The sequence below is a fragment of the Nansenia antarctica genome (assembly GCF_963989245.1).
Source record: "Nansenia antarctica genome assembly, chromosome: 16".
Taxonomy (NCBI): Eukaryota; Metazoa; Chordata; class Actinopteri; order Argentiniformes; family Microstomatidae; genus Nansenia; species Nansenia antarctica.
This window is the reverse complement of record NC_137686.1, coordinates 18,078,403-18,102,600: the sequence shown is the minus strand read 5'-3', so window position 1 is coordinate 18,102,600 and position 24,198 is coordinate 18,078,403. Positions and strand designations below refer to the sequence as shown.

At 43.2% G+C, this 24,198-nt stretch overlaps 1 protein-coding gene across 1 annotated transcript in view; it reads left to right on the top strand.

Moving 5' to 3' along the window:
- Nucleotides 1-24,198, top strand: part of LOC308172052 (dual specificity calcium/calmodulin-dependent 3',5'-cyclic nucleotide phosphodiesterase 1A-like) — a gene marked incomplete at both ends in the record, with an annotated part of 64,359 nt that overhangs the window by 30,839 nt on the left and 9,322 nt on the right. The window contains 5 exons of the mRNA XM_080546963.1: nt 17,338-17,451; nt 18,540-18,722; nt 21,457-21,523; nt 21,719-21,835; nt 22,856-22,996. Coding sequence (XP_080403089.1) covers nt 17,338-17,451; nt 18,540-18,722; nt 21,457-21,523; nt 21,719-21,835; nt 22,856-22,996 — 622 coding nt within the window. The remainder of the gene's footprint in view (nt 1-17,337; nt 17,452-18,539; nt 18,723-21,456; nt 21,524-21,718; nt 21,836-22,855; nt 22,997-24,198) is intronic.

Here is a 24,198-nt window from a genome sequence, read left to right as displayed (position 1 = left end):
CGACACACCAGGACTGCCTCTCACACACAGATGGAGAGATAGCCTTTTCTCAAAAGGGGGGAAGGGGGGAGGGGGGGGGGGACTGAGAGAGAGAGGTAGAAAGAGAGAAAGAAAAATAGAGAGAGAGAGAGAGAGAAAGAGAGAGCAATAGATACAAATGTGCTTGTTTTATATGAATGTGTGTGTGTGTGTGTGTGTGCATCAAATCGTCAAATAAACAGCAACACCCACAACTAAACCCTGTAAGCCTCTACTTCTGCACATGTACACTAGCTAGTCTGACCCTATGTAAACAGCACTCTCAGTCCTTAGAAGCATTAGTGAAGAAGCGATACTCGTCCACTTATCAAGTAAGTGGTTCTCCGTGTCTTCACCATGCCAAGAATGTACTTTAGCCCTAGTTACGACCAGTGTTAGTATCACGAATTGGGAACCTTGACGAACCTTCTCCTATAAACACACGTTTCTCTCACCTCTAGCAAATACAGTGGTCATAAAAACACCGATCCTGCTTGCCGGCTTGCAACAGGTTGCCTGGGGTTGTTTTGAAATGAAGCCACTGAACAGTACAAACACAATCTGCACACATTACAAGCTCATTTGAGCTGGTTAAGCGCAAGCAATTTCCTAACCCTGGAAGCCATAGATGGTTATTACATCTGATCCAGGGCAGGCCTCCAGCTGAAGGCCTCAGTCTGCCCTGTCAGCTCGCCTCTCCAGTGTGGGACTGAGGTCAAATACCGTCCGGCCGTCAGTCCGTCTATTTGTCTGTCTGCCTGTCGGTCTTTCTGTCTGTTCACCTCCTCTGCTCTGATCTAGCCTGCTCTGGTTTCTCTTAGACAGACGCTGATGTATAATAATAACAATAATAACAATAATAATAATAATAATAATAATAATAATAATAAACGTTATTTATTTATATAACGTGTAATGTTCCCCCTAGTTCTGGAAACATGGCTAGCTGACCAGCTTCAGTATTGAGGTGAAGGGATTTGGGAGGAGAGGATGGAGAGATGAAGAGGAGGACAGAGATCTCTCGGTTCCACTGTTGTCATGTTTCTCCACGTTTTGCACTCTGCCTACAGTAGCTGGCTGTTTCATTTTTGATTTGAGAGAGGGAGAGAAGAGAGAAGGAGAGATGGAGAGGATGGAGAGGATGGAGAGGAGGACAGATACTCAGTACCACCATGTCATGGTGTGTGAGTGAGAGCCCTAGGGGAGAATTGAGCTGTCCTGTTAATGTCAGTAATCAGACAGAGTGTGAGCAAGGGTCTGGCTGCGCTTCAACAACACCCCATTGCATCCTATTACCCAAGCTCATTTTAGTTACCCGTTGGAGGTTATTTGACAAGCTGAAATGTTAAATCTATTTATTAATATGTGATTCCGTTTGGGTAGAACCTGCTGGTCAAGAATATTACAGCCCACAGTTGACTGTTTATCGGTTTATCTGAACTGTTTTTCAAATAATTATGATTCAATTGCAGTGTTCAAAAACACATTCATTGATGAACATTATTTTGGTGTGAGATAAGGCTAGTTTCTGAACTGTAGATCAGATTTTTTACATTTTATTATTTAGCTCTTAGAATGGGAAGCTTCTGGAGATGGGAAGTTGACATGGATCTTTCATTTGATCTCATGTTCTCAATTGCAGCATATGAACAGTTTCTCTCTCTCTCTCTCTCTCTCTCTCTTCTCCCCCCCTACCTCATTCACTCTGCACCTGATAATTAGACAGTAATTGCCCAGCTCAAACGAACCTCATGGCTTGAGCTAATTACATTCCGCTCAGTCTTCTCCTTCTCCTTCTCCTTCTCCCCCAAGTGGAATATCAGGTGCTCCTTTCTTTTCTGTGGTGCAGCAGGCGTCTCAGCTCGCTAATTCTCACCGTTTCGTGGTTCTATAGTGACAGGTGCAGTCTAGAGATACTCTCCGCCCCCCCCTCCCTCTTCACCCCTCCCTGTGCCGGTTCCTGCCCAATACTCCCAGGGTAAAATGTGTATCCCCACTATCTACTGTATAGTACCACCCACGGTATTTCAATCAAGCAGACAATTTTGGGCTCTAGCCACTCCACTGTCGAGCCTTGATTTTTTTTTTAAATCAATGAACAATACTTACTTAGACAAATGTATTTGTTGTAAGTCGCCTTGGATAAAGGCATCTACTAAATGTCAAAAAATTAAATGTAAATGTAAACGAACCAGAAATATTTCACACATATTTCACTACTGAGCTGTCAGCAGCAGATCAATGCGAGTGATTTGTTGTTGTTGTAATATTGTTGGAGATTCTGAAAAGTTCTATGGATCAGCTATAATGTTTAATAGCGTGTGTGGAAAAACAGGTTCTCTCTCTCTCTCTCTCTCTCTCTCTTTCTCTCTCTCTCTCTCTCTGTGTACTGTAATTGGCTGCTCTAATGAGTACAAATCAATAGTATGCATACATCCAGAGGCTCCATGCCCATAGGGGGCAAAGTGCCCTCTAACATTCATCCTGTTTTCTTTTATTTTTCTGATGTCAAATTAATTACTATACTCAAAGTTTATGCCCATGTCGTTCATAATTATTTACAAAAAGGCCCTGAGTGTGCTCACCCCACTGGTCATAGTTGACAAAAACAGCTTTAATTATTGTGAACCCTACAGAGTTGGACATTATTTTTGTATAACATATTTAAATGAACTTATAATTTTTTATTTATCTAAACCCAACATTTTATTTTTTTACAACAAAAAAGAGATATATTCATTGTTTATTTAACAAGAGTGGTTTATTTCACAGAAACTCAGAAAATGTCATGTGTGCAAAATGTGAACCTCTTCAGCCAGTAGCTTGTGGCACCTCCATTAGCAGCGAATAACTAATAACTTGGAGTAAATGTCTTGTATAGCCATTAATCAGTCTCTGACATCTGTTTTGAGGGATTTTTGCCCACTCCTTACAGAACTCAGCCAATTGAGTGACTTCCAGAAACCTTCAGGCTTGTCCAGATTTTGCTCTGGCAAAGCTAAGATGGGCAGTTTGTTTCTTTTTTGACAGCAGAGGCTTCTTCCTAGCAAGCCTGCCATGATGCCATTTACATTCAGTGTTCTTATTATTTACATGTTGAAGCATGCACATTTACCTGAGATGCAGCAAGGGAGGGTAAATATATAGATGTTATGTTTGGGTTGGCTTTTACCTGATTTATTATTTTTGTTTTGGCTCTTGGAGATATTTTGGAAAGGCGTCCACTTCTAGGCTGAGTTGCTGTAATTTTAAATGCTCTCCATTTGTAAATGATTTGCCTCACAGTGGACTGTGAATGTGTGCACAATGTGATGGAGCTCAAATCTTTTTTTGTTCTTCTTATAAATCGATTTTATAGCCCCAGACTGATGTGCTCTCACTACCCTCTTCCTGAGATCTCAACTGACCAGGTTTCTTATCTCTATTTATCACAGTTCCGCCCAAACTTTCCGACAGATCCCTCCTTTGATTGTTTCATTTAGTACCCAATTATTTACCCACCTGATTGTACTTACCTACTTGATTTAACCAATGCAACTTGGGGATCACTTACTTTTGCACCTGCACTCATTTCTTTAAACATAATTTATTCTACTACACGCATGATTTCCTCTAAACCAACATAGTGAATTGGTAAATATAAACCTGTTATTTCAGATAAAAAGACTGTTTCTGATTAAATAAAGATTTCATGGTAAAAACAAAACAAATCTATAATTGCACAAGGGGTTCACATACTTTCAAGCTGCACTGTATATACGTTATACAAGTGTGACAGTTAAACTCATAAGGCATAAAGGTTTTTAAATAACCTATGTGTATCATTAATTGAAATGACCATTGAACAACTAACAGCTAAAATATCTGGTACATGACACCCCTGCATAATGTACATCTACAGGATCACGTTGATGGATGGACCTCAGTAGCACGGAGCGTAAGATCTTAAAACCACAGCTTCTCTCATTCATGACTTGGACTCATGAACACTCCCAGCCCTGTCACAGAAGATAATAATATAGATTTATACTGCGCATCACCCCTTTAATCTTGCCGTTTAAATCATCCTTCCATCTCCCCCCTAGCCTCAGCCTCCAATCCCTCCTCAGTGTAATGACCCGAGGGAGAGAGAGAGAGAGAGAGAGAGAGAGAGAGAGAGAGAGAGAGAGAGAGAGAGAGAGAGAGAGAAAGAGAGAGAGAGAGAGATAGCTCTCTTTTATCATGGCTCGACCATCATCATGGTGGCCCCCGTCACACCACCCTAGATCATTCATCTCAGTAGCGCCGGGACATTACGAGCCCACAGGGAGACCAACCTCAGATCACATATTTACACACAGTCGTGTGTTTATGTACCATCATGCATCAGGGCCGGGTCAGTGGGTTTGGTCCCGGGGCCTCACTCTCTGGGTCTAAATTGCATGTTTCTTCAGCCATTGGGCTCAATTGCAACCATGGCCCACTGACTGCCAAGTCTGGCCTTGGATCAGTCTATTCATTTTGTAATCAACGATGTTGGTGATCCACAATATGTTTCTGCTTGGATGTTGTTTAAACACTACGAGGGATCAGATGTTACTAATTGAATGATGTTATTGTTTTTGGTTGTCACAGGATAGACTGCTCCTTCGCCTAAATGTGATTAACGACTCTGTGTCGTCTTCTAAGCTCTGTCTGTCTGTGTGTGTGTGTGTGTGTGTGTGTGCGTGTGCGTGCGCGTTTGAGTGTGCGTGTGTGTGTGCATGTTTGTGTGTGTGTGTGTGTGTGTGTGTGTGTGTACTGTATGAGAGAGGGATTTTGAGAGAGATTTTGATAAAGGAATGTTTAGAGACAATGGCGCAATCATATCCACCCCCCCCCCCAGAATGCTGTTCTCAACTGCTACAGTGTGTGTACATTCCACAGACCTTGATAAGCCATATCACAATGTTTACTTTACAAGAAACATATCTTGTTATTTTGGCCTCTCTGGTCCTTATTGTATAATTCCTGAGTCATACAGTATACCCATCATCTTCTGACAACTAACACAATTGTGACGTCAATGACAAGGACAAGCCATTAACGGCCGTGAAATACGTTACAGGTTATGATGAAAAGTGCTGGCGCTCAAAACTCAACTATTCAATTTCTGTTGGACCGCTGGAGGGCTGCTCAGTCTGTTCTTTGACCAAGGAGCTCGCTCTGAAACGCGTCAGCGGATAAAACATCTTTGAAGGGATCAAGTTGCTGTCCCAAACCACTTTTTTCAGCATAACTGCTGTGTCTGTTCAAAGTGTCTACTCAACCCAACATACTCTACACATAAAACCTCACATACAAGTTTCAACTTTCAAGTTTATTGGTCATACGTCACATTACCAGGGCTCTCAAGTCTCACGCATTGGGCGTGAGACACACGCATTTCAACCCGTTCACACGCTCACACGCCACACCTTGTCTCACGCCCAATGCGTGAGACTTGAGAGCCCTGCATTACACGAGTGTGAGAGTAATTCTTAGGCTTTGGTTCCTGACATTGCAGCACAACTGCACAGCAGTTAATAAGGCAATAGACATAATTCCAGATAAAAAAAGTGACAGTAGTACAGGACATAAGTGACAAAAAATAAGATAAGTTAATAAGATAATAAGATAACAAGTCAGGATATAGTTAGCAAGTAGTTAGTAGCTTAGTTACAGTACAGTACGGTACCGAACTGTGAGCATCTGTCAGAGAACCAGCCAACACATCTGCACTAAACACTTCACTCAACATCCCAGAGGAACATTTTACCTCATTCCCATTTTGCTCGTACTGAAAGACTATAGCAGGATTGTTGGGATGGGAATAGCAGGCGGCGGTGTAATGTTCCTCAACTTAGCTAACACCACCTTTGAGAACATCCTTTGATTTGTAATTAACACCGCTGGAGCCTCTCCCCACACACCACTCCATTATGGAGTGCATAAAAGGCCTGCGAGAGTGGCGGCATAGACATAAAGACAGAGTGGTCTCCGCAGAGCTCTCCGACAGCCTCACCCGTCACGACGGCTCCGCATCCATGCCATCTCCATGCTGCCATTAGCTCCAGAGAAGACTCTAATTAATTAGGCTTAATTGAGCTGTTAATGGGATGCTAATCAGCAGCAGAACAACCAAGCCTGACAACAATGCCTCACCAGAGGATTCATCTGACGATCGACCATGGCTGACCTTGGCGCCTGACGGTTCCTTCCTGCTATTTAGAACTAGGTACTTGAGACTAGGGATAGAGTGTCAACAGTAGTGTTTCATTCCTAGATACTGGGAGATATTCTCAATCCTTTTAGGATTCTTCATTCAATTGATTCATTAGAACTGAACAGTCTGCAGGATACTCAACCGTGTGTAGTTTTAGGCAATACCGTACCTAGATTATGAATAATTCAAATGCAGTCAATGAATTTTATAACACTCCTCTGTATGGTTTTCACCGGCTTATAAAGTAGCACTAGCAATGATTCGAATACGGGGTTGTGGTGTTTCCTACTCAGCTTGGTCGAAAAGTAATAGTTGATTAATTGATTTGAAAGCCAGAGATAATCTAATCTACAGCCGTATTTTCTGTAGCTCTATCTAGATTCATTGAGTTATCTTGCTCTCTTTGTGTGTGTGTGTGTGTGTGTGTGTGTGTGTGTGTTCCCTTGCCTTGCTACAGACAAACTCCCCCCTTTAAGTGTATCTAGAGGGCAGTCCCACCTCTAACCTAACCCTGGTCACCCTTATCTCCATTCCCTGTTCCACTGGCCTACCCTATGGCCTGTTTGTCACGCCGACTTTGGTCACCTATGAAAGGACAGTCAAAGGCAACACAGAAACTCCATTAAGAAACGGAGGCATGGGGTTTCTAAACTCAAACAGCTGCGATGGGGAGTCTTAACGTCCATCGACAAGATATCTTCACATCTGACTGCACATACAGGCTCCTCAGACCTCTGGCAGACTGGCCGCCTGCACATATCAATAGGACCACAGTGACGTTATTACTGCTTGGTGACACGGCTTCGGATTGACATTGTTCTGGTTTATATTCTGTACTTCTGTCATTCCATCGTTTCGTTACTTCTGTCATTCCGTCAGTCCTGTCTGTGTTCTCGTGGGCCCGTGGGAGTGCAATTCCCGCAGACCTCATCTCACACAGACAGACAGATAGACACACGTCCACACACATTCACACAAACACACACGCACACACTCAGACATCACCTGTCAGACCAGATTGCAGCACAGTTTGCCTAGTGGTTGTAAGTGTTTAGAACGGCGACAGCGCTGGGATTTGAGTCAGACTCCAGCACAGTACTAGAGAGGAGTACTGCATGTTCAAATAGCCTGGTGGTTGTGAGAGAGTAAAAGCTTGCTGCTCCTAGCGTCATGCTAACTAATCAGCGAGTGCCACATCCAAAAGTGATGTCTGGAATCTGACTATGTTCGACACATGTTTCTAAATGTTGGCATTTCACCATCGGAAAAAGGACGCTACGTGTGAGTGCTCAGAATGTGTTATTGGGATTACGCAGTTGCGTTTGAGTTCGTACGGACATTGCATGACTTTCATCTGCTGAATATGGGAATTTGTGACCTTTTAGTGACCTTTTAAAAAATTGGATTTCACCTGGATTGCTGTAAGGGGATTATTGGCATTTAACGGTTCACCGTTGGAATAAGGTTATCCCCACAGAGAAGTGATAACACTGTGGACACGGTAAAGGGTTTAGAGGCCAGTCTGATGGTGTCTCCATTAAGAGGAGAGGCTGGTGGAGGTAGAAATGGGAGGCAGGATGGGCTCATTGTAAGGCATTGAAAGGGATGAGTAACGGTGTGTTTGATACCATTCCTCATTCCGTTCCATGCACTACAATGAGCCCTTTCTCCTATTTCTGAAGTTATATCCAACGGAGAACATAATGTACCAAGCATTTCTCTGCATTTCAATCCTCAGTGTGTCTGAGAACATAAACTGTTGATGAACTACAGGGGCAGAGAACCAAAATGTGTGTTCTAGACTGTTCTGGCAATGTCATCTCGGCATGAAAATGCACTTTGGAATCACTGTGTGAATCGCTGTCTCTCTTTTCTCTCTCTGCCTCATATACTCAGACACATGATGGTCGTCTTCTGTTCACCGTCTGGATCCTTTAGTTCCTCCCTCTGTTTCTCTCTCTCTCTTCCTCTGTCTCTCTCTCCCTCTGTCTCTCTCTCTCTCCACTTTCCACTTTCTCTACGATGCATTTTTAATCCTATGGATTATGTAACTCTAGCAGCATGCTGGGAGAGCAGGGATTATGCTCTTCCATACTGACACATGCAAACATGGCCGACTAGCAGTGCCGGACAGCTATTGGGTGTGGTCACCAGGAGGTAAATAACACAAGGCTTTGGACAGAATGACAGTATGCTCGATGACACGTTGCTTTGTTGTCCCATTTGCACAGCTTCTCCATGACTCTGTGTACGCCTAGGCCACAAAGCAGTGATGACACCCGCTCTTCAGTATTCAAAGCTTCAATGCAGTGCCCTGTCAGTGAGTTCAGTGCTCAAAATGACATTTTATGATGACATTACTGGTTAGTGAGGATGTGCAGCAGAGTGTTTAATATCTGAAGCTTTGTGGACTGTGTAATGGGTTTTTTCTTATCGCACATTTTGAAGATTGTGTGCATGTAGTGCACAGTCTGTGGAGGCTGGGAGGTTGTCTCCGCTTAAGCATCTGTTTTGGACATTTTCTTGGCAATTTTAGACTAATCATATACAGTATTTGTGTGTGTAAATGCCTACTCCTGTGCGAGTAGTTTTCTTCTTTTCGTGATGATTACACATGAAAGTCTGATTCTTCTTTGAGGAAAGAGAGATAAGACAATTTAAGCCAAATGTTAAGCCTCAGGGTTGGAGCATTAAAGGACTTCACTGAATTGGTCTGCGAGATCCCAGTGGGACACCAGCCCCTGTGTGTGCGACATCTGTGTGTGTGTGTGTGTGTGTGTGTGTGTGTGTGTGTGTGTGTGTGTGTGTGTGTGTGTGTGTGTGTGTGCCATTTTGAAGATAGATATGGTGTCCCAAGTAGTGTTAGTAGACCACTCTCCATGTACCTGGATGGTTCGTGGTTAAAGGCACAATATGGGATTTGCTCTGCTGCTCTGCTGCTCAATGGTCCTTTCATATAATATACCCATTGATTCTTGAAGATTCAATTGAATTATTATTATTATTATTAATATCTTAGATTTATATTGCGCCTTTCTCGAACCCAAGGACGCTTAATTAATTACAACTTAATTCAACTTAATTCAAAGTCATTGAACAGAACCCACTGCTAGTCTTCACATGTTGAAATACAGCCCTACCTCATCCATGTACTGTACATGAAGGCAGGTGCGTCCCAAGTTAGAAGCCCTAGAGCCTTGTGGTTCATTAGGCACCATCACCACCCCCTGAGATGTTGAAATGTGAAATATGAAATGTGTCACATTGAATTCCCATAACCCCCGTCACCCCTCCCTCCTTAGTACGTCACTTGGGAACCCCTCCTTGTACCACTGCTGAGTTAAGGGGACAGCATCACAGTCATTAACGACTTCATTAAGTCCTTAATTATGTGGTAATGCAAGCAACGCACTGACATTTCACCGCGCTCCATTCCATGCCGTGTGTATTTGTTTTTTGGCCGCCGCTTGTTTAGTTTTGTCGCTAATTGGCTGACATGAGTCATCGCCGTGGCGATAGCGACAATACAGACGGGGAAGAAAGAAGCTGGGCATGAGTTGATAGCCGTGTAGCACTGTTCAGCCATGTTTGTTTGTTGTTGTTGTTGTTGTTGTTGTTGTTGTTGTTGTTGTGTCGTTGGCTAACGTGCTAGCTCGCTCTCCGCGACCTTCTCTCCGGTTCGAGGCTAGGAATTGAAAGCGTGTCTCTAGCCCCTCTTGAGGTTTCATGAAGCAGCTGGTGTCCCCATCTTGTGGAAACGCTCTTTTATCAAAGGCATGCAGCAGCATGGAAGAAGAAGAAGAAAAATCACAAATATCAGTTGAAGCTGATGGAAATGAGTGGCCAAATGGCCAATTGTTTTTCGTCAAATGACAGGGGGGTTAAGTGCTCTCTGGGCAGGGTATGTGAGTGAGTAGTATGATGTCATGGCCATCTTGGTTGGTTCGGGTCTCTGGCTCCTGGCCAGGGTTTAATGGGGTCCCATGGACATCGCTAAATCACAAGGGTAAAGCAGCAGGAGGAGGAGTCCAGCTGAGAGTTGAGAGCTTATAGAGTAGTAGAGGCTTGTGTGGAGGATGGGCTCATTGGAATGCATGGAATGGAATGAAAATGGTGAAAGTAAGCAAACACATATCTACTCACACATACAGTACTGTATAATACACACACACACACACACACACACACACACACACACACACACACACCCATCACACAGATACAGATACACGCATGCACACACACACACACACACACACACACACACACACACACACACACACACACACACACACACACACCCATCACACAGATACAGATACACGCATGCACACACACACACACACACACACCCATCACACAGATACAGATACATGCATGCACACACACACACACACACACACACACACACACACACACACACACACACACTGAATTTAACTTCTCACCTACTAATCCTTAGATGAACTACTAAGCCAAAAAGCTCCAGAATATTCTGTTTGCATTATTGATCCCAGGCGAGGATCTGGAATTGAACAATAACTCAGCTCCTGGTCCAGTGCGGCGCATATCTTTCAGATCTACTGAGAATGCTTTAGCATACGTATGAGCAAGACCTTGAGTCATTTCATTCGCTAGACTCCATCTGAATTTATAGTACCATGTGTTACGTGGAGCTTGGTAATGCACACACACAATATAGAGTGGCTATAAAAGCCCATATGGTTGATGAATGCTTCAAGTGTTTAAAATGATGACTAGGCCATCATAAATCAAATAGCGATGTTAGCATTGCCAAGCGGTCCATTGCCTCATACTCACTCCTCAGTATTGGAGATGGGAATTTGCTGAGGAGCGGATTCTCTGGTGCTTTAATAGGCCTGTGTGTTCATGTATCATAAAACACTATTCTATCATCTAGACTAGTGTTGCCCCAAGTCCATGCTCCCCTGCCTCGAGTAAGTAGTTTGAAATTAATGTGATTTGTTTATAATCAGTAAACTCTATGGGCTGCTTTCCCAGACATTAAGGTCTGATATTAGATTAGGTCTAATGTTACAATCAAATGGATCTTCAGAGGAGATATTCTACAGAAATAGAATGATTTAGTACAGCACTAGGTTTAATCTGTGCCTGGGAAACAGTCCCTAAAAGACTGAGGAGAGGTATTCAATGACTTTGGTATTCAATAACTTTGCTACACTGTTGGGCGCTCAAAAATGGTGTGATATGTTACTCAAAAGCAATAAATTCTGTGCTACAGGGCACACCAACCGTGTGTTATTGAGTCTGCAATAACGTGTGAGGTGTTACCTCAGAGTTCCATCTGGCAGGTAGCTCAAATTGTACTGAATTAAAGATGCGGTAACAAACTTGCTGCACTCAAAACAAAGTTGTCAAGTGTGGAATAATTGTTGGACCATTCAATGTTATTATGAACTAGCTTTAAACCCCTTTTTGAGCTACAGTATATGCAGTGTTATCATGCCAACACACATTCCGGATAATTTGATTGGCGTGAGTGGGCTGCAATCAGCCAATCATTGAGCTTTTTTGAGGTTTTTACTTCCCTCCGGCAGTCTTGACACATCTGTCATTTGAACCTCCCACGAGAGACAAGCTTTGTTTAGGGTACATAAAAGACTTCAGTCACTCAACATGTTTTGGGGGAGTATTTGTCTTTCAACAGATTTGTGGTATTAATAAACAGCAACGCCAACCTGTGGAGAATACTGTATTCAGTGGAGGCTAGTGGAGGTATAAGTCGGAGGACAGACGAATGAGGAATGGTATCGAACACATACATGGTGCCAGTACCTGCAACGGCTTACTAGTGGCCAGCTAGTGCTCAAAGCCCAGTGCTTCGAGCCTACTGAACAAACCCAATCAAATGTCCACAGTTGGGCCTTCTAGTCCCACCCTGTATGCTCTCCAGTGTGTTTACATTCTGCAGTTCCTAAGGTGGCAAAACTACAAATCCTCCGGTTTACCAACAGGTTCTAGTAACTTAAGCACTTCATGACAATTATATATACAATTTTAAAAGAGCTATTTGTGTAGTTACAACGAGCTAACTTGGACTATATTTGCCGGTAGAGAAATACATTTGGACTGAGTGGTGAAGTCTGTCTGAGTAAGTTTATATAATCTGGTTTATCTCAGTGTGTTGCTGGTAGTATTGCTGTGGCTATCCTGCCTGAAGCCCTGTGACCTAATTTCTGTTGAAAACAAAATGCTTGAAACCAATTGCTGTCAATCCATGTATGGATTCCATTGAGGAAGGCCAAACTACTACGTATTTTTATTCTATTTGATTATTTTTCCACTACTACTCTGAGTGTATTGAGCACTACCTACATCTTGTATCTCTATACTGGAAAATATCACAATGTGCTTTCTCCTAATACCTCGGGAGGACACATAGACGCTACACCTCCCCCTCGCAACCCATCTAATCTAGTCTACCCCCCATGCTCAACTGTCCACCACCTCACTGTCGCGGTAGACATTGGAACTGCCAGTTAGCGTTTTTTAATCCCACTCATATTTTTCATTTTATTGGACAGAAATAGTGAAGACAGGCAGGAAAAGTAAGGAGAAGAAGGGAGAGAGGGCATGTCAGCAGGGCATTTGAACCCATGCCGACAAGGGCATATGTGTGCGTGCACTGTAGACTGCGGTGCTAGACCACTGGACCACCCCAGGCCACGCACTTGGCTTGTTTGACCTCATAATGACCAGGGGGGGGGGGGGGGGGTAGAAAAGGCTAAAAGCCCATGTTTTATGTACTGAAAAGGCCTGGCGTAAGCCCTGTTGAAGCCCGGGAGTGACTGTGGGAAAGCAATAATTGGCCTTGGCATGCACTTGTGCACACAGCATAAGCTCCTCTGTGGAAAGCCAGCAAACGTAGCCCCTACATGGTTCAGAAATGGCTGGAGGTCTGATGTAGTGCTTAACTGAGTCATCATGTTTTGCAGGGTTTTCCTCTTATCTGTCCGAACCTGTGTGTGTGTTCTCTGAACACATGCTAATCTTCCCCCGATTGATTACATTGACCCGAGGCATCGATTACATGCCGTCTGGGGGGAGAACACTATCAAAATGAAGACAGCAAGCCCATTTCTGCATGCAGCGACGGGCCTCCCGTTTCTATCTCCTCTCTGCTGTGAGGAAAATAGGCTTTTACTAGTGTTGCTGCAGAGTCTGTTCTGAAGAGAGAGAGAGAGAGAGAGAGAGAGAGAGAGAGAGAGAGAGAGAGAGAGAGAGAGAGAGAGAGAGAGAGAGAGAGAGAGAGAGAGAGAGAGAGAGAGACTCTTGTTTCATTTTTGAGTTGTATGAGAACGTGGACAAACTACCAAAAGTGTGTGTTGCGTTGGAATTATCTTGGCTGAACTAATGGCCTTCTGGATACATCACTTGAAGTGCTTGTGAAGCGGTTTGTGCTACAATGATGTTTATGTTCTGCTTACTTTGGCTTGTCACAACAGCAGTGTTTGGTTAGGTCAACCATTAAGTGGAGAGGAAGGGCTGTGAACAGTATTGTAGATTGGCTCTCTAGCCACCATCCTTTTGTTCATTCCAAGCAGGTCAGCCAAGGCCAAAAAACTGGAAGCTGCCAAAACAGGAGGAGAAAAACACTCAATCCTAAAGTCCAGCCCTAATCTCCCTCCCCTCCGTATGAGTCAACATAAATCAGATCCATGGGGAGATAAATGGCACTAAGTACAGTATCTCAGTCTCATCCCCGTCCCCAGTGCAGATGAGGCTAGTGGAGATAGAGAAAAGGAGGATGGGCTCATGTAATACCATACATGGCATAGAATAGGGATTGGTATGGGCTCATTGTAATACATGGAATGGAATAGGAATTGTTTTTGTATTGCCAGCCTATTATCTAATATTGTACATACAGCAGCCTATACTGAAGTCCCTTTAGTGTAAAAATACATTTAGGGCCGGTTTCAGAGACAAGGCTTAAGCCTAGTCCTGGACTAAATCACACTTTCAATGTAAAATCTCCATTGAAGATGTTTTTTAGTCTAGGATTAGGCTTAAGCTTTGTCTGTGAAACCGGCCCATAGTGTTTTGTATTACGTGACAGGTATAACAGAATATAGCTGTCCCTGTTGGAAATAATATTGGCTTGTTGTCCCCCATCAGTTTTCTCTGTGACCTGGTCCAAATCCCTGCCAGGTCTCTGCCTCTGAGAGAGGACCAGACTGAATGAGGCAATTTAGTTAAGTCGACAGTGACCATCGATCGAGGCGCTCCTGATGTTTGTCTCTCCTTTCACACAATCCCCTTTTCTCTCCTGTTGTCTGTGAAACTCACTTTGCGTGTTTAAGAGCACAGGACACAAAACCAGCCTCGGTTCAGAGGAATATCTTTTTGTCTTTATCTTCTAACATACCATGGGCAGACTTCACATTACATTGCATTAAGGATACCACTTACTTTTATTAAATTGTCATCATTTTTTTTTCTTCCAACACACGCTATGTATGACTTCAAAAGTATGATGAACTTTGTAGAGGCTGTGTGGTGGTCAACAAAGGGCTCCAATTCAATTAGGATTGTATTGGGAAGAGACCATACTCAAGTCTGCACCTTGCACTTGGCAAGCCATTTTTCATGCTTTGTTTGTTTTGCCATTAAAGTCATTCAACATAATGACATTTATAACACAGAATTTATAGCCACTGCTTCACTTGGACGTAATGATGTGGTTAATTACAATCTGATTCGTCTATGGAGGCAGAAGTATTTCTTCCTTTATAGATGCACGCAAATAGGGAAAGCTCACTGACACACAGCTGTGGTTAATAACCATCATTAGTAAACACACAATGTCATGTGACTTGCGTGTTCACTAACTAATATCCTCTGAAATCGTCATAGCTACTGCACGCAATGTTGTTGCTGTTGTCGTTGTGGTGGTGATTGTTTCTGCAGTCATCCCTCTCTTCACCGTCTCCTTTATGATGTCAGTCAGTCTCATTCATCTCTAAAATGTCCAACAATGTCTGTGTCTTGATATTTATCAGGTGAGCGAGGCAGTGTTGTAGACAAGGCTCAGTCACTGAGATGGGTTTCACTGAATCCTGTTGTATGTACCAAGGCCACAGCCCCACTGAAAAGAGCTGAGGATATCTGATGTGTCTGTCTTGAATATGAACCGCAGGTGAACTGGTGTTTTTATTTAAAGCTTAGCTTTTTTTTTACATTTGAGCAATTGAAAAGAAACTGAAACTGACATTGTATTTGCTGTGACAATACAATCGTTTCATAGAGGACGGTCTTTTCAGAAACATAAATTGCTATCTTGTTCGCATGGTGGACTGATGCCTCCGGCAGAATAAGGAAATAGATTTGGATTATTGGATAAAGATTCTGATAAGATCTGACCAGCGTGATCCACAATAATCAATATGTTTTGTCAAGAGTCTTATCTGCCTCACTGCTTAATACATAACAACAATACTAAACCACAGCTTCGGGGGGTCTGAGATACGTTTAATGTTCCAAAAACCACCATGGGCATTCAATTTGAAAAACAGCACTTAACTTCTAAGGACAGGTTACATCTTGCAATAGATTACTGTGTGTAGAGGTTGGTGTTTGCTATTTGGTGGGATTTTGTTTTGTTTGGACAGATTCTCTCTCAAGAGAAAAATTGCCATTGTTTTGTTTGGCTCTGCAACAATGTTAATTGTAATCGAGCTGTTTTTGTTCCTTAATCGATTGGCTTCTCTTTCCAGGCCTGTAATAGTCTGTAAACTGGATGATCTATGAGATTATAACTAGTGACGCATCTAGTGCAGATGCCTTATTTAAACAATACCACACCAGAGGGTGTGCTATATCATGATTTAAGCACAGCTGTGCTGCAGTGAAAAGCATGAGGCGCAGCCGAATGACCGGCTCAGCTGTACTCAAACCATGATATATCACACCCTCAACGTGTTATTGCTTTTATACAAATATATTTCGTTTTACACCAACAGCAATAATTATTACAATACTGCAAGCATTTGGTTCTGGAGATTCTTTTCATGATAGATTGTATTGGTTTCTGCTCTCCACTGAAAAATAGTTAGTACTATTTAGTAACTATCTTCGTCATTAGGGAAGCAGGTATATTACTACTTCCAAAATGGGTGGCCAAATATGGTTGGCATTGCAACGAAAGATAACCACTGAACTAGTTTGCTAGCTTAGCTTCGTTCCTAGAGTTAGCACCAGTACTAATTGCTGGATGTGTGTCAACGTCAGTTTGTCTGCTTCACGTTTTTAGGATATAAATATACAGCTAGCTAGCAGCAAACCCAACAAAAAGTTAAGTCAGCCTACTAGCAATAGAGGCTTCACCAGATGTGACTGCTGAGACGTGTTGGAGTTCAGGAGAGTCAGTCTCAGATGTGCCTGCGACTCAAAATTGCAAATCCATTTAGGTTCGCACTGGTGGAGTTCACAAATCACCAATTATGCTGGTGTAGCAAGCATAGTAAAATAATTCATCATTATTTTTCATGGATGTGAAATGCATTTAGTCAAATAAGCCTGGGAAGGGAGAAATTCTTCTTGTCACATTGTGCCCAGTCATGGCCGGTCGCTGGCATAAGCAGTCTATGCGGTTGCTTAGGGCCACAACGCTAGAGGGGGCCACACTTTTGCCGTTGATTTAGGGCAAACTACCACCCGTCGAAGAAACACCCGTCAATGAAAAAGTCCGCTAGCACACAGCCACATTCAAAACGTTGCTCAGGGCCACCAAAGTTCATGAGCCGGGCCTGTGCCCAGTATTCATTCAAATAGAACAGTAGAGAGAGCTTGCCTACCATTACTGGAGCATGGCTGGAAAGCACCGTTTAACCAGATTGTGTCATATGAACACCTATTAAATATAGTTATATAATTAATATTAAATTAATAATACATATGAATAAATATACCATAAAAAAAGAAATACAATATACAAAAATACAATACAATACAAATATATACTTCCTTTTTCTAGGGGGTAGTGATGGCCTAGTGGATAATGTTCTAGTGTATAGTATACACTGGTTTATACTATATTGTGCTGTGTCTTACAGGTTAAGGTGTCTCGTAAAACAGCTAGAACGAGGAGAGGCTTCCCTTGTCGACCTCAAGAAGAACCTGGAATATGCTGCGTCTGTGCTTGAGTCTGTTTACATCGAGGAGACAAGGTAGGAGCAACTCAACAAGTTTACCTAATCTACCTTACCTGCAAGGAGATAATGACAAGACACTGTATACACTGGTTTATGGATTCACCCGGGAAGTGAATAGTCCACACACACACACACACGCACACACACACACACACACATATATAATTAATAAAAAAAGAAGATAGATGGGTGATTACGGTAGTTATCAGCAATCGCATCTCCAACAGAGTTTTGTGCAGACATACAGTACATCATGCCATAACTGCATATAATCCGGGTCATCCCATCCGCCCTGCTCTATGACACCCTCTAACCTCTCCTACAGCCCTCTGGTGTCAATCCTGTCGAACAGGGCCAGATGGGAGTGTGAGCGTGAGAGTGTGTGAGAGAGAGAGAGGAGTCTTCCTGCTGTCAGTAGTTGACTCCAGGTTTGCCAGCACAGATATGATAAGGCTTATGGAATTATGTAAGTCTACTATCGTCATCCTCCGTGGCCCAGCCTGGTCCTGGATTAGTAGGGTCAGCTATGGCGTGCCAGGGAGAGGAGAGAGCTGGTCTGGACATATTAGGATAGGTCGGTGGAATATATCATCAGTATAGCATCCGGATGGTCATTGTACAGCAGGGGAGGCTGGCGGAGGTGCTTGATACCATTCATTACATTACAATGAGCCTGTCATTACAATGAGCTCCGTCCTCCTATTTCTACCTCCACCAGGCTCCCCTGATGTACAGTAATGATGATAGAGTAGTTACTGTACTACTCACTGCATGAAGTGAACTGATGTTTTGCCAGGAAATGTGTATGCAAAAGTATGTATATATCTCCACATAACACAAGTTCCCCTTGAGATCTTGGATTGATAGCAACATGGTAACTGTTGCACATTACATCATACAATTGCATTTGAACCTAGCACAACAACAGTTCTATAAGCTTCTCAGTTGTATTGTTACGTAACGATCTGACAGCCTCCTTATGATCTCACATCAGCCATTTTTTTTATTCCATTCTCCCACCCCTAATTGTCTCTCTCTCTGTCGTTCTCCCTCCCAACATTCTCTCTCTCTCTCTCAATCTCTCTCTTTCTCTCTCTCTCTAGACGGTTGGTGGACACTGAGGATGAACTCAGTGATATCCAGTCAGAGTCTGTGCCGTCAGAGGTTCGTGATTGGCTGGCCTCCACCTTCACGCGTCAGATGGGTCTGATGCTGCGGCGGACAGAGGAGAAGCCGCGATTCCGCAGCATCGTACATGCAGTGCAGGCTGGGATATTTGTGGAGAGGTAGTTCATCCAAAATGGCATGTTTATATCCACTGATACGAAGCCTATGTCTGGCCATGTCATGAAAAGTTATCATATCACTACAGTCTCTGTATAAAACAAAAAGAGTAGCACAATTTCACTACAATTCAGTCCAAGCTCACTGCTCCTACTTTTGAGTCTATTTTTGTTATGTATTGTTGTGTGTAGAATCTGTGGATGGTTCTCTTTTTGTTATGTGTTTTGTGATGCTCACCAAAAACGTCTTTCTTTTTTGTTGTGTTCTGTGATGTTGTGTTGATGTCTTTCTTCTTTGTTGTGTTCTGTGAAGTTATGTTGATGTCTTTCTTCTTTGTTAGATGTTTTTAGGATGATTTCTTGTATATGTTCTGTGTGGACCCCAGGAAGCTTTGAATCAAATCAAATCAAATCCTCAATACAATACACAGGCACTGTATTGAGGATCAGTGAGCTGTTATGAACTCAAGCAGACTGCCATATGTGACAGCAGCTGGTGAAAGTGGGAACAGGTCGCCAACCAATCTGATGTTCTGACTTTTATTCTGAAAAATGTGAATGAATTTCAACATTGTTGAAAATCAATGACACATTCGCTAGTCAAGCCAAAACATTGCAATGGATTAGGTGAGTAATCCCCATTACTCTACACTAACTAGTATTGGTAATAGTGGGGATTACTCGCCGAATTTTTCAGAATAAAAGTCTGAACATTTGATCGGTCGCCGACTTGTTCTCGCTTTCCCCAGCTGCTGTCACGTAGCTCAGCTCAGCTGACGGCAGGTACGGTGGGAAGAAAGATATTTATGTCAAGATTGAAGAGCTTAAATCCACTCTTGACGACCACAGAAAATAACATTGGTGAGAAACAACCCTTGGTGAGAAACAAAATGCAATGGAGGGTGACCTAATCCATACTGACGACAAGCTGACAGAAGTGGAACCCGCCTCGAAGGCCGAGGCAAGGAGATGGCTTCACCGGGAGCTAAGATGGACGATGTAGAACACAGAAGCAGACCAAACAATGTGAGATTGACAGGTCTCTCCCAGAGGGTATGGGAGAGGGGAAGAAGCCCACCGAGTTCATCGAAACGCACCCAGCCACATCCTCAAGAGCTGTGAGCGGTGGTGATGTAGTTCCTGAGATACCAGATACCAGGGTGAGGACAGGGCTCTCAAGCTAGCCCGGCTGAAGAGTACGGTACCCCGAGGCATGATAACCACATCATCATTTTCATTTTTTCCCTGACTAGACAGCCGAGACTGTTTAACGACACGAAAAGGATCCCGAGGAGCAAACAAAATCGTCTACAGGTTGGCGTATCCAGCTCGACTCCTGTTCTGGCAAGATAAAAAAAAGACTGGAACTATACCAAGCCTGCGGAGGCCTACAAAAAATGCCTCTGAATTCGGGCAAGCCGAGCTGCTTTGCTCTGAACCCGTTGTAGCTTCCCTAGATTTGTTTTTGCAGTACCAGACCAGTAATAGTGTCACTCGATGCAGAGAAAGCATTTGACTGGGTAAAGTGGGCATATGTTTTCACGGCTTTTGGAGCATATGTTTGTAGGCCGTGCTAAATGTCATCGACTCATCCACTGACATTCTCCCCATTTCAAAGTCAAAATGCCTTTCCCCAGGCAATTTTTTTACCATTTCAGATCACATCTAGAATTAAATATCAGGGTATCATGACAGATGGAAATTCAAGTAATTTCTATTAAACTAAATTACATACCCCTGATGGAGAACATCAAAGCTGATTTAAGCGCATTAGCTGCCTATTTCTCTCATAGAGAGGATTAATGTCATGAAGATGAATGTGCTACCAATTCCAATTTTTTGGTAATTACAATACACTGGTTGGGAAATTCTTGTGGAATAATAAGGTTCAGAGAATTAAGAGGACCACTCTGAAGACCAAATTATTTCCAGTATTTTCACACAAAAAAACAAAGCCCTTTTCATGTTGTGAGTCACTGAACATTTTGTTTTTGAAGGGAGCGTTTTACTGGCCTTACATTTTTAAAATGCAATCTGGAATTCCATTACAAATGTATGTATGTGTGTGTGTGTGTGTGTGTGTGTGTGTGTGTGTGTGTGTGTGTGTGTGTGTGTGTGTGTGTGTGTGTGTGTGTGTGTGTGTGTGTGTGTGTGTGTGTGTGTGTGCGTGTGTGTGTGTGTGTGTGTGTGTGTGTGTGTGTGTGTGTGTGTGTGTGTGTGTGTGCGTGCGTGCGTGCGTGCGTGCGTGCGTGTGTGTGTGCGCGTGTGCGTATGTGTGTGTTCTCTGTATGAGTCAGCCAGTGTGGATACGCAGTTATGCACCATACTCTACATGCACCATGCACCATGCTCCTCACAAGATCAGATAAACAAAATCACTTCAGGAGGACAAAATGCCATTGAATCTCTCACTTAGGATGTCTTTTTTTCACACATATGAATATGGAATAACTTTCTAATACATTTCAAAGTACGTTTCCTCGATTCAATAGCTACAAAATACCTACACTATCATCTCCATATGCCTTATAGTGGGATTAAGTAAAGTGGTGGTTTGTCCTTCCCTTAGGTCCATGTAACCTTTCGAAAGCATTCTCCTAAGGTGCTGTGTTGAGGTTTGAATGTTGTCTTTAAGCCTAGTTCCGGGTGGATGCAGTACGTTATGGTTTTGCGTTTTTTTTTGTGTTTAAGCAGCTCTGTGTCTGTTTCATTTGATGTTTTTATCTCCCCCAAACAGGATGTACCGCCGCACCTCCAACATGGTGGGGCTGAGTTACCCTCCATCTGTTATAGGCGTCCTTAAGGTATTAGAACACACACACACACGCACACACACACACACACACACACACACACACACACCACACACACACACACCACACAAACACACACACACACACACACACACACCACACAAACACACACACACACAGACATCCCATAGAGATTACTTTCCCAGAAAATAATAAATATATTCCTATTTTTCTCTCTCCTCTCAGCATGCCGACAAGTGGTCGTTTGACGTGTTCGCTCTGAACGAGGCCAGCGGGGACCACGCTCTCAAGTTTATATTCTATGAGCTGCTCACCAGATACGATCTCATTAGCCGATTCAAGGTAAAGCCACTGAGGAAGAAGGAGTCTCTGCGTCTGGTCTGTGACTCATCTCTGTGTCTCTGACCCCCCCACACGTAAAAAGACCTGGGAGTGTTGGCTGCTCATTCTCATTGGACAGGCCTCAATGCACACAGGGTGAATCATCGCATTGCATTACAATAGTGCCAGGAGCCTGTGGTGCGGTGTTCATACCAGTGCGGCTAGGAAGTAGAACAAATTGCCAGGGAAGTGGTGAGAGTATTGTTCTGGGACACAGGCTCACTCAATGGATACTGATTCATCTGGTTAGTCCCTATTGTTTCTGATGGTTGAGGATGCTTCAGTGAAAAAGCATACCGGTACTGTAGGAAAATATTGGACAGTAAACGATTGGTGTATTGAAAAATCGGAATGAATGAATGAATGAATGAATGAATGCTCAATCAGTCTATAGTAGCTTTGAAGCCTCGGCTTATTCAACGAAAGCGGAAAAAAAATAGAAATGATAAATACTAGTGTAATGATACATTATAGAAGAAAGCCTTAACCAATAGCTTCTTGGTTATTAGTGATTAGTGTTTGTGTGGTCTAGAACCACCTGGAGAAGAACCACAGAACACTAGATGAAGGTCGGAAAGGAAGGGATGTCATGGCAACAACTGGATCGGAGAGCACAAGAACGGAGATGATGGAGGGGGGTTCATCGGTGGCCTATGCTCTGTAGGGAATTGAAAGGCCAACTAACTCTGTGTGGTGTCCTGGTCAGATCCCCATCTCAACTAACTCTGTGTGGTGTCCTGTGTTCAGATCCCCATCTCAACTAACTCTGTGTGGTGTCCTGTTCAGATCCCCATCTCAACTAACTCTGTGTGGTGTTCTGTTCAGATCCCCATCTCAACTAACTCTGTGTGGTGTTCTGTTCAGATCCCCATCTCAACTTACTCTGTGTGGTGTTCTGTTCAGATCCCCATCTCAACTAACTCTGTGTGGTGTTCTGTTCAGATCCCCATCTCAACTTACTCTGTGTGGTGTTCTGTTCAGATCCCCATCTCAGCGGTGGTGTCCTTTGTGGAGGCTCTGGAGGTGGGCTACAGCAAGCATAAAAACCCCTACCACAACCTGATGCACGCTGCCGACGTCACGCAGACTGTCCACTATCTGCTGCTGAAAACAGGGATGGTGGTGAGTAACACTGTGTGTGTGTGTGTGTGTGTGTGTGTGTGTGTGTGTGTCCTGGCATCCAAATGAAACATAAAACTAAACGGCACTGTACGTAACAGTAATAGACTATAGCAATAGAAACACTGACACACTCCACTCCAGAACATCCTCAACAACGTGAAATTCATGCTCTAAAGTAGCATAGAAAAAGGCTCTCTACCAAAGAGCACTCACATACACTCAAACTAATGAATATATCATGGAGCCTTACATCAAATCTATATTTCCGAGGAAGAACGCTTTAGTTGGCAGGTCCTTGGGTTTAGAGGTGGTATGAGTGTATCACGGGTAGAGCAGGCACATATGGGGATTATGTCCTTTTGAAATTCAGAATCTCTGAGTCATTTCTGATATGTCTGCCTAATTGCAGCGTTGACTAATGTGTGTGGCCTCTAAATATGGCATCCTCTCTTGGAGAATCTGACAGAGATCCTTTCAGCAGACTCCTAGGGAAAAATACACGTTAATCCTGGTTCTATTGGAAGGAGACTTGAAAAACCATTACTGTTACTGTAGAGGGTATTCAATCAAAACGTATAATGAATGTCATCGCATATTCATTTTCCAAAATTCATACAGTGCACTGAAAATGCAAATATTCCCTTTTTAAACAACTAACTGAAGACTTCATATCAATGCATCCACACTGAGCGCATGCTGCACTCTACTCTACTACTACTTCATATTTTATTTAGACGATCTAGTTGCTTCTCTCTGTTTCCATCTGTTGAATCATATTTCATCTTCTCATGTCACTCGAGGTTATTTCTGGTGCAGAACACAACACACGGCCACCGTCTCCTGTAGTCGACTGCTGTTGATTTAATCACCCTAATAACATTGGCGGGACAGCTGTCGTCAGGATAGGTTTTCGTGGGCAGTGCCCTCTGAATAACAGCATTAGGGAGGTGGCCTGGGGGCCCCCTGGAGAGAGAGGCAGCATCCATCACTCACTCCCCTCCGGCCTCCATTAAATCAACAATCAACAGGTCATTCGTAAAAAGCCCTCGGTAGGAAATCTAGAAGGAATGAACCCCTAGCTAGTCATCTTTTACCCTGGGCTTAATGACTTCCTCCTCGCCTTATTACGGTAGTCACCGCAATCGATTAGGCTTCCTGATACAGTATCCCCCTGTGCATGTACAGTATGAGCACATGCATGA